This window comes from Erigeron canadensis, chromosome 9 (assembly GCF_010389155.1).
Source record: "Erigeron canadensis isolate Cc75 chromosome 9, C_canadensis_v1, whole genome shotgun sequence".
Classification (NCBI taxonomy): domain Eukaryota; kingdom Viridiplantae; phylum Streptophyta; class Magnoliopsida; order Asterales; family Asteraceae; genus Erigeron; species Erigeron canadensis.
This window is the reverse complement of record NC_057769.1, coordinates 7,102,361-7,114,470: the sequence shown is the minus strand read 5'-3', so window position 1 is coordinate 7,114,470 and position 12,110 is coordinate 7,102,361. Positions and strand designations below refer to the sequence as shown.

The 12,110-nt window shown below is 35.2% G+C and overlaps 1 protein-coding gene across 2 annotated transcripts; it reads left to right on the top strand.

The window, feature by feature from the left end:
• The first annotated feature begins 9,405 nt into the window (after nucleotides 1-9,405).
• LOC122583878 (protein FAR1-RELATED SEQUENCE 5-like) lies at nucleotides 9,406-11,351 on the top strand. Of its 2 annotated transcripts, XM_043756252.1 has the most exons (4): nucleotides 9,406-9,474; nucleotides 9,553-10,044; nucleotides 10,409-10,694; nucleotides 10,785-11,351. In XM_043756252.1, the coding sequence occupies exons 2-4, from the start codon at nucleotides 10,039-10,041 to the stop codon at nucleotides 11,141-11,143; spliced, it is 651 nt and encodes a 216-aa protein (XP_043612187.1). In that variant the 5' UTR covers nucleotides 9,406-9,474; nucleotides 9,553-10,038; the 3' UTR covers nucleotides 11,144-11,351. The 2 variants fall into 2 exon arrangements, with proteins under 2 accessions (XP_043612187.1, XP_043612186.1); XM_043756251.1 differs by lacking the exons at nucleotides 9,406-9,474; nucleotides 9,553-10,044 and having other exon boundaries at nucleotides 10,148-10,694.
• Nucleotides 11,352-12,110: the final 759 nt, after the last annotated feature.

Below are 12,110 nucleotides of genomic sequence, written 5' to 3'. Positions count from 1 at the left end.
CAATACCCTAAAGTCGTGGTTTTCCTACTGAATTATTGTGTATTTCGAAAAAATATTTCAAACATACGAATCATCTTTTTCATTACATATTTGTAGTTGCTGGTATTGTGTATGGTTTTCAATCTTAGTGTTTATATATATATATATATATGTATTATGAATATAGATATATATATATATATATCTATATATATATATAGTATGGACACCATTAATAGTTAATGTGGTTGATGTTTACTTGAATTGTTTCAGATGGATAGTTTGGAGGATATTTGGGCAGACCCAGAAAACGTACGTATTGAAGTGCCGGATAATGTGTTTGAGCAACCTGATGTAGATGGTGAATATGAATGCGAAGCTGGGGACTTCGAAACTGACGAGGTGTTCGGTTCCTTTGAAGAATTAACGGTGTGGGCTCAAAGAACAGCAATGGATTTGGGTTATGTTCTAGTCTTACGCCGAACGAACAAAAACTCAAAAGAGGTGGTCAATAAAGTGACACTTATATGTCACCACGGTGGAGCGCGCGATGCAAGGTTAATTGGCCCACCCAAACGGTCCAGTAAGATAGGTTATCTCTTCACTTTAATAGGCCGCCCTGGGCGTGATGGTGGTTGGAGGTTAACCGTCAAGGATTGGAGACACAATCATGATCCAACTACCGATCTGCAAGGGAATGCATACGCCAGACGGATGACGGATGAAGAAAAGGAATATGTGGGGACCCAATCGGATCGCGGTTTGTACCCACATCAGATCCTGGTAAACCTTAAACTTGAATTTCCAGGAAACCTGACTCGGAAAGGAGACATTACCAACTTCTTGAAAGCGAGACGGAGGTCCGGCCAAGCAGGGCGTACTCCAATGCAGGTAAAAACATTAAATATTATATTGTACTACGTTGTTGGAATTGACTTATTTACTTTACGTTGGTCAATTTTCGCTGGTAATGTTTTCACTGTTGCAGGAGAAAAGGTACTTTACCAGTTCACCACAAATAACAAAAATGGACGCTTGGAGAACCTGTTTTTCATTCATCCAACATCAATGACCCTATGGCGCGCATTCCCCTGGGTTATTGAAATAGACTCCACGTACAAAACCAACATCTATAACATGCCGCTAGTTGAGATCGTCGGCATGACTTCAACGGGGAAGACCTTCAGTTTAGCGTATGCGTTTATCGTAAACGAGCGGGAGGCGAATTATCAATGGGTGTTACGATGTCTCAAGTCCACCCTTGCTGATAGCTTTGTCGTTCGTGTCGTTCTTACTGACAGGGAGCTGGCCCTGATGAGAGCTTTGAAAGTTGTTATGCCAGAAGCGAAACAAATTCTGTGTAGGTACCATATATGGCAAAACATAATGAAGCACTGCGAACCGGCATTGCGGATGAAGAAAGATGTTAACATTGACAGACTTAACGACTGGTGGAAAAAAGTCTATCAATCTCGGACTTTTGACGAGTTTAAGTCTAACGAAAAGGAGTTAAAGAAAAAACTTGCAGGTTTCCCAGGCGTCTACAAGTACCTGACCGATAATTGGTTGGCCCCATACCGAGAGCAGTTTGTGTCCTGTTGGGTCGATGAACACCTCAACTACCAAAACCACACCACAAACAGAGTCGAGGCCGAACACCACTTACTGAAGGAAGAATTGAGGGGGAAATGCACATTTAATAGAATCCTACAATGTGTTGATTCTGTCTTGATCGCTCAAGAAACAGAAATAAGGGGCCAACTAGGGTATAGCAACGCGACCCGGAAGGGGAAACATAATTACAACTGTATGAAGGACCTGTTGGGAAAGGTTTCACTTAAAGCTTTGGACATCATGGCTGATGAAATCGTACGCTTAGACAAAGTCCTTAAAAGACATGTAAAAAAATGCGGGTGCAAGGTTCAGTCCAGTTGCGGGCTACCATGTGCTTGCAAGATTGCCGAGTACATGCAGCGCGGTTAGTACGATTTATTACTTGTATTTTTTTTATCAAAAGGACATAATTTCGTACACTTATTTATATCAAAAAAATACAGGAACTCGTATACAGCCTCATGTCATAGACCCGTTTTGGAGAAAGCTTGACTTAACACCGTGGACATGCGTAGAAGACGAAGACGAAGAAGACGATGTCCATATAGTCGTTGAGGGTCTTACGAATTTCTTGGATCAGCAACCCAAGGCCCAAAAGAAACATTGGTTGTCAAAAATTAAAGACATGTTTAAGCCCGGTAAGACACAAGTGAAAGATCCTCTTGTTCGTACACTTATTATGTGGAATTTACAAAATTTCATCCTTTATGTTTGTTATAGATTAAAACTTAAAACAATGATCCAAGACAAATACAGAAGCACTAGGTCAGTCAGTCTCACATAGGGATGACAAAAAAGGCCCGTATCCGATGGGGAAATCCGAAACGCGACATTCTTGGTCCGGGTTCGGGTATGGAGGTCTTGGGCCGGGTATGGGGATGATTTTTTTTTTAGCGGGTTCGGGTCCGGGTATAGTTTTATATGTATACCCGTATAAATGAAACCTGACCCGAACCCATATACCCGACCTCTACATAATAACATTACAAAATGATAATATATTTGTTTCCAATCGGTTTTAAAAGGCATGAAATACTAATTAGGCTAACATGTGTTAATTCAATATAATTCTTCCTAAACCATCACCACTCATTGAATTAGCCTTAAGGTATGTTTAGCAAAAGTAGTTGTAGCTTTTAGATGGAGCTGTCAGTTGTAACTTTTAAATAAAGTTGTTAGATAGAGCTTTTATCTTTTAAATTGTTTGGTATGGTAGCTGTAGTTGCAACTTTAAGAGGTATTTGTGTACTTTCAATAACTAAAAGCTTCATCGAAAAGATAAAGCTCTTGAAACGCTACTTCAAGAAGCGTTTTATTTTGAAAGTTTTTTCTTTCAAATATTAGTTAAAGTCAGAGTTTTTAACACAATATGAACTTTTTGTTCAAAATTAAAAGCTCTCCAAAAGCTATTGAAAAGCTCTTGCCAAACATAGCTTAATAGCAAACTTGTTAAACTCGTTGAAAACTTATTAAAGCTGGAACCATTTTTACTTTCTGAGCTAAAAAAACCCAACAATATTTGATAACTTTTTGGTCCAGTAGCCCATATATCACCAACTTCGCACATCAGTTTTTTTTATTCTCCCCGTCATATCGTGTCCGCATGTCGTTGCGGCAATTAAACGATGATAATAATACAAAACAGTAGGGAGGAATCGATATGCGTATGTGTAAATAGGAAGGGGAGAAAGAAATGACTATGTGTTAAATCTTAGTATGGTGTTTGTCTGATTATGTTTAGAGATATAAAATTAGAGGTAATGTATAAATTAGGGGCAATATGGGGATATTGAAAAGATTGGTGAATTTCCTAAAATAGTGAGTCAAATATGTTTTATAAGGGACTAGCACGGTACCCGTGCAATGCGGCGGTGATTGTGGCGCCAACGGTGTAAATAGTATAAAGGTATAGATTAGGTGTATAGAGGAATTAAGATTAAGAAATAAGGATATTTTGAGTATAAAATGCTGAGTTAATATATTTTATAATGGGTTATAGACATAGATTATAGATGTGGCTTTACTGGCTTGATACATAGAGAAGCCCAAATCTTAACACGGAAATTCATTTCCGGAAGTCTTCCAAACTTTCTACTTTATGAGTGTCACAACTCATAATCTCATTCGCACACGATCTTTTATTTATCAATTTATCTCTAATACATATATAATAAAGAAAATGTCTTATATGTTAATATAGAAAATCTGAATTATCAGATTAAGTTCAAACATTAATTTATAACCACTAGCTCATAAAAGTATTTTAGTTTTATAACTAGATTTTAGACTCGTGTCTAATACTGGACACGGGATTCGAAGTTTGCGATATTATCAATATTAGATCTTGATCATACATTTAAGTTATAAAAACTTATAAATTTGAAGATATACGGTTCTAATTGTTATACTTTTCAAGTTATAGTGTAATAATAATAGGTTCATCACTATCATTATTAGCTGAGACATATTGATGAAATTGTTTGTCGTAGTCATTCCACAAGGCATATGCTCTAATAATTACTCCATTATATAATTTTTTGAAACCAGTTGTACTCATAATGTGATATTATTATGAAAGATAATTAAGAATTATAATATAAACATACTTGTGATCCTGTACTTGACATTCAAGTATATATATTTGATCATGATGTGGGCTCATAACACGTATAGGTTTATTTTCAATAACCTGTTTTATGATAATTAGATAACAATTAAGATTGTTTTCATATTATTTTATAATAGTTATGACTCTTGATCTAAGTGACAACTGTAACTTTCAACATTAATATGCAAAACTAACATATAAAACAGGAGAAATTATGTACCTTTTTTAATTGAGAGATAAAATGAATCTTGAATGAAGTTTATATTGATTTGGATTTAATATTCAAGTAAACCTCTGTTGTAAATCGTGCGTTGTTATGTGATTGTCCTATATTCTATGATTCAAATTGTGTTAAGGATAATGATGTTGTATATCGTCATCTATTATTATGTTTTGCGATATGTATATAGAGTTCAAGTTATGTTTATGTTAAATATTAATATTTATAATTTATAAAAATCTAATCTAATATTTGTTAATAAATTAATCATTAGGTTTTGGAAAAAAAAAATTATATACAATATTTGATATGTTGAAATATTTTTAACTAATTAAATGATTGTAAATTTTAAAAAAAAATTCTCAAGTTTATGGCTAAAAATAAATATAAATTAAATATTCAGGGCTAAAAATGTAAATCATTGATGGAAAACAAAAAAGTGTAAAATAATGAGACTTTTTTTTACAAATTCATAAAAATAATAATATAATAATATATTTGGATAATAATTATTAGGTATTTTAATTTATAGTTAATCTAATAGATGACATAAACGAGAGTCAATTTAATTTGAGCGATTTGATTGGTTAATAAGTCATTAATTTAACTGTCTTATAGTATATATTAAGATAAGATAAGATTTGAACGATAAATGTTACACTATCTTTTCGTCTACCCATATATCCTTAAAGGGTGACTAATGTATTTTTCTTGATTTACATGGTTGCCCATTAAACTGAATTATTCACATATATCACGAACATACTTTTCTAATTTTTACATGACCTACAACAACATGTCAACTTTATTTTCACTTTTTTTTTCCTGAAAATTATGAACTTCTGCTTCTCACTCATATGTTTCTCCTTCATCCTAACAAAAACAATAAAAGTTTAAAAACCCAAATAAAAAGAAAAAAATTTAAAACTTTGAAATTAACTCCAAACATAATTTATATCGCCAAATGGATGATACTCCATGTATTAAATTTAATACCTACTGCTGCTAATCTTTTTATTTACATCCCTCTCTTTGACTCCCCCGCTCTCTTTCTACATTGATATATATATATATATATATATATATATATATATATATAATTTCTTTTCAGATCTAATCCCATCGAAGAGGTCGTAAAAGCACAAAAGAAAAAAAAGATGTGGTAGTTCGAAAGGATAAGAGTGGTGGCCGGAAGTGATGGGACTGTGGTGAAGCCGCTTTTTCCGGCCAAAACCCGATGAAAGCCATACATATTCAATTGATGGATCTAAATGCTATCCCCGTCATTATCATTCAGTGATGATCGATTTAAAGAGGTAGTCAGATATGGTTGTGGTGCCGACAGTGACGGGGTCTATTGATGGTGGTCGTCGCTGCCTCAAACCTTTTGTTAGTGTAGATTTGGGTATGAGTTTCTTTCGTATCTATACACATTATATGGGTTGTATATCTATTTTGATTGATTTGTATTAAGGAATCTGTGTTAAAATTAATTTGAGGATGTTGATGTTAATCATATGGGGTTTATATAATTTGATTATTAACTAATACGATGGATTTGATTAGTTTTTTTTCTTTATGTATATAGACTAATTTATACCTGCTTGTGTTGTTGTGGATGAGATGGACAAGTAAAATGAATAATTTGGGATTTTTTAAAGTTTACGATGAGGGAGAAACAAAGGAGTGAGAAGCAGAAGTTCATAATTTTCTGGAAAAAAAAATGAAAATAAAGTTGACCTGTTGTTGTAGGTCATCAGGTAAACAATTAGTGAATCATGTAAAAATTAGAAAAGTATGTGGGTAATATATGTGAATAATTCGGTTTAATGAGCAACCATGTAAATCAAAAAAAATACATTAGTCATCCAATGACTTAATCCATTCTTAAATCATCTCTAATATATTATATAAAAAAAAAGCCCTTAAAGTTATCATTGAAAAAGTTTAATTTATATTTAATACTCCAACGATTAATGAATTCAATTACATATTAATAATATTTAATACTCCGTAAGTAAAAAGGACTATGTTAAATTATTTTGCCAAATATAGAATTATTATTTGATTATTATATGAACATTTTCTCAAAATAATTTGTATATTTGAACGACAAATGTTACACTAGCCTTTTTTTTATATACCTCTGTTCTTAAACCATCTCTAATCTCTATCTCTATCTATTATAAAAGTGAAACTTAAAATCATCATTGAAAAATAAGTTTTTGATTTGTTAGAACTAGAAAACTTTTATATTATAACTTAATATATATTCATATGTAGATAAAAATCATTCACATATGAACAAATTTTATATTTATATTTAAATGATTACTTTATTAGATCGCCCCTGATTCTCTCTCTAAAAAAAAAAGCCCTTCTTAATTCTTAACTTAATAAGGCTTCGGCCCTATGGAGTAAAGGGAAGTGCAGATCTGGAGTGTTTGGACGAGAAATAAAGGCTTTGCAGCAAGCGGAGTTGTACCGAAATTCAATTTTCCAGGCATACTAGAAAAGAGTCCAGCCGAGCATATTTGTTTGCTAGTTTCTTGATCCCGAAAATCTTGTACTCAGAGTCACGGATAAAGTGGACTACCCAGCGCGATACTTGGTGGATGACCCCCCGTTCTTTCTAGTGGCTTTTTCCCGTCCCTTTTGGGACCATTCACCCTTTTCCCACTTTCGCGCTTGTTGGAGCTATTAAGCATCTTATACTATTCCATTCCATTCCATTTTTCAGCTGGACAGAAAAGTTGGAATACTTAGGCTTAGACGGTGGTCCCCCTTTCTCGCGTAAAAGCGATCAGAATTCGAACACGTCGCGTTTTACTGGAAAGGCTAACTTAAAAAGGCTAACTTAAAAGATATAGATATAGATATTTATATATGCCGACTTTGTTATTCAAATTCAACGCCGGATGTTTACAGCCGCATGAATTCGTTGAATAATACCAAATTATACAGTTTATCTATCATATAAAAAATATACTAACTTCCAACGTTATTTAACATGACTTAGTACGATTTGTCAAACCGTGTGTGAGATATAAAATTGTTAATATATATAAATAAATATTTGTTACCATCTTCTTTTATTAATATTAATTGTCCTATTTATAAAAGATATAGCAACAAAGCTATTGATATCGCACAAATGCACAATTTCCAGGTAGTTTCCAAAAGTCTTGGGCTATAAAATGGGAGATCGACACTTTACAATTCCAATCCTTTCTATCATCTTTCCAAACTAAACATTCTTTTGCTTCCAATAATGGTTTATATATGAAGCGTTGTGAGCATAAAATCTCAGCTGCTAAATTAAATGGTTACCATCAATGCATGGCTTAATAACCTAGTGGCATGTTGGTGACGGGATAAAGCCTAAAGAGCATAGGGTCATGGGCTTGAATCCTACAAAGGCGGTTTTCTGGGCATTATTGCATAGTGGGGATATGATCGGGTGATTCCACTGGTGGCACAATTGTACTCTAGTGTCCATCACCATCAGTACTCCAAATTTTTCGTTAATTATGAAATCCATACGAAATGTGACGTCGGATGATTTTCGTTAGTTACGAAAACCATTCGACATGTGACATCGGATAATTGTTGTATAACAAAAGCACAGTACGTAGCTTTTCCACAGCAAAGAAAGAAGGCGCGTGCTGCACGCATCGCATATTTTTTTTTAAGTTAACTTCTCAAACACTTGGTTATTCCATTTCAGAGATCGATAGTAGTAACAGTACATGTGTAACACCTTCATGTATATACTGCTAGTATCGACTCGCAAGCTATTGAACGTTTTCGAGCATTGAGCCATTGACCAGGCCGGCTGATGATCTCACAAACTTGGTCAAAAGCGAAGATCTGGAGATGCATGCTGCAGAATTACAATGGTACGTGTCACAGGTCTGGCTAAATCTCTTCACACAACCAATGTTTTCAGACCGGTGAAGCCGGGAACCGGTAGCATAGGCGGTCCGGTTATGGGTGTCAAAACGGACGTGCAGCTGGCCGGAGATTGAACCGGGAACCGGTGGTTGGACCAGACAACCGTCTATTTTTGACCGGACCGGACAGTTTCGATATTTCTGTTCAGATTTGTGAGGTCAGATGTTGACGGAGAAGATGATCAGTAGCATCATAACTTCGTCAGATCTTGAAGGTGTCGCCGTCGTGATATCGCCGGAAGCATTAAAACTTCACGCGTTCATCCAATTCTCGCTCTCTATAGTTGTGTGATATATATTGTTAATTATAGTTACAGCTTGGCAGTGATAGAGACGGTGCAAGATGGAAGTGGTGAGACTTGAGAGGCGGTCGAAGATTTATATAAAAGAGTATTATCATAGATTAGGTTTGAATAGTATTTTTACAATCATTATAGATGACAGAAAATGTCAACTTGCACTAAAGGTGAGATTGAATAGGGGGCTTCTTATTGACACCTTTTTTTTGCTATTGACATCCCTCAGATGGGGCGAAAATTTTGAGCAGAAGGGGCGAATTTCGCCCCATCTGGCCTAACAATTTAAATCAATTCCTTTTCGGCTTTAAGTCACCTCAAACTGACAAGTCAAAGCAGAAGGGGCGAAATTGGATATCAGAAGGGGGGAAAAAGCTTTTACCCACACCCCATCACCTTTACGTCACTTTTACCATACCATTTTTTTACCTATACCGTTTTTTACCCATACCGTTTTTACCTATACCATAAATCACCTTTATGTCACTTTTATCCGAAAATGTCGAGGGCAAAAGGGACGAATTTCGCCCCATCTGTCATTCGCCCCTTCTGCTCTTGCTAACCTCCTACCTATATATGCATGTACGAATGATTTCATTTATAGTAAACTTCAAAGAGGTATCCAAATATAAGGGACGTATGTAATGTTCTATATTTTATAGCAAAATTAGCCATTACTAATTTTGTTGATTTATATATATACGTATATAATGTTGTATATTTTAGATGGATAATTCTAACGATAACAACTCAGATGAGGGCGGTAACTTTGACTACGACGCTACTCCCTTTTATACCGATGAGGTATAATTCAACATATCTTTTCTTTAAGTATTTAGTTATTTAATAAAAATATGAGATTTATGTTTTCAATTATAATAGTCGTTCAACTCAGTCGAAGAACTGACGGGATGGGCGCAAGCAACAGCAATGTCGCTAGGTTATGTCCTAGTAAAGGGTAGATCAAAAACAAATGCAGCGGATGACATTTCTAGAGTATTACTCATTTGCGATCGTGGTGGTACATACCGTAAGAGGAGTAAGGGCATCAGAAAGAGTTTTTCAAAAAAATGTAATTGTCCATTCAAATTGCAAGGTTATTATTCGGAATATGGTTGAAGGGTAAATGTGATAGATCATACACATAATCATGACATAGATGATGTGTATGGTCATGCGTTTGCCAAACGTTTTTCTCCAGCCGAAGAAGAATGGGTATGGAGGCAGTATTACTTAAAACTGAATGCGCAAGGTATTTTTGATGGATTAAGAAAGGAAGTTCCAAACAACCTATCTCTCATCAAAGATGTACACAACTTACTGGAAAAAATAAGAAACGAAGAGGCCCAAAAGATTGGAAATACTCCAATGCAGGTTAGCTTTTCACTTTTACATATCCTTTGAGTTGAGCATGTAGACATTAGGATTTTTGAAAAAACAAATTTTTTTTTAAATGTAGGTGCTTTTGTCAGTGCTACAACAATTCCTTTACACTTACGAGTATACAACGAACGTATATTCAAACCGGATGGAAAATCTGTTTTTTATGCACCAAAAATCATTTGAGATTTGGCGTGCATTCCCTAACGTGTTGTTCATAGACTCCACCTACAAAACTAGCAAATATGGAATGCCATTTGTTGAGATTGTAGGCGCTACTTCAATAGGCAAGACATTTCTTATAGCTTGTGAGTTTATAGTAAACAAACAGGAGGCCAACTATGTTTGGGTGTTACAGACTTTAAAACGGACACTTGGTGAAGGCTGGCTCGTGAGTCTTACAATTACTGATAAGGAGCTAGCACTGATGAATGCATGTCGGAATGTGGTGCCGAATGATGCGCGACAACTCTGTAGAGTTCACATAAGGAGGAATATAATAAAACATTGTGAGCCGGTATTTAAGAATAAGGGGGCTCTTTATTCTTTTCTTCATCGGTGGAAAGTACTTATTGAATCTCACACGATTGAGGATTACATCACTAGAGATGAAGCACTTCAAGAGTATTTGAAAAGTTATCCAGGTATATTTTTTGGTGTAATCATCAATTTTAAGTTTGGAAAAAGCTTATATGTTATTTGTTTCATCATTACCATATTATTTTAATTTTCAGGTGTTTATCGTAATGTGAGCTTAAGTTGGTTGTCGCAATATAAGGAACTTTTTGTGTCTTGTTGGGTGGATCTACACCTCAACTTTGGCCAATACAATACGAATAGAGTCGAGTCGGAGCATGCGCTGTCAAAGAGTCACTTGGATGGCCAAAGAGCGCGCCCACATAGGCTTGTTGAGTGCATTACTCGTATTGTAGATAGTCAACATATAGCAATCAGAGAAACCTTTTCAAAAAGCAAGATTAAATGCAACACAGATCACGATATACCATGTTTCAAACGACTACATGGGTTCGTTTCCATAATGCTTTGGAAATCATGCTACAAGAGATTAAACGTATCAAAGACGATGATATAGCGGGGGACCCATCTCGTTGTGGTTGTAAGTTATTTACCAGTTGTGGGCTACCGTGTGCTTGCAGACTTGTATTGTATGTCTACCATGGTTAGTATATCCGATTAAAATAAACTCGTTTGTATAATAATGCAAAGTTAAACATACTCATAATAAAATTTAGACAGAAAAAAACTATGTAAATTTTAATCTATAAGGTTAAGCAACAATAATACTAACATGCTGCTTAGCCCTGAGCTCACTTGTCCACGACCCATCCTCATGTTGATGTGACTCAGCCCAAGTAGCGAATAAGCTTGTTTGGCCCAAACTATAAACACATGAAATTATTTTAGTATATATATGTATACAATAAATGAATTAATTAAATAACAATGTACTTACAATCTCACGTTGCCTCTGAGCAAATGATGTACGACTATGCGTCGGAATATCCGATTGGAGAGCCCTGTTCGCCTTATTTACTTGGGACCTACGCACGGAGTCCTCACTCACGAAGAAGTCTACATGCTTGTTCCAATCTTGGGGATCTATACCAGCTGGAGGGTTTGCCCGAATATTGCCTACACTTTTTACACCTCCTTTTTTAACGAACTGATCGTTCTTGAATCGAGACTTTCCATTTCTGTAATATTTCTTCAATGATGCAGTCACCCAGTATTTTACTCCCTTTCTGATTGGATTATCAGGGTGAAGGTCTTGGATGTACGACCTCAAGTTAAAAAATACTGCAAATGATAATAAATATTTTAGTATTATATCGTTAACTTTAAATAACAAATTTGTATTTAGTAGAGGAACACAACCTCTAGACACGTCCAAACATATTCCTTAGCCTCCTCAGGGACTTGCTCCCATGAATCATAGTAAAATGGCACCGACCTCGCCAAAGTTCCTAGAAACGGTGTAAAATACTGTGCATTCGATCCAATCGGATTATACGTTTTGGTTCGGATATCAAACTCGATGT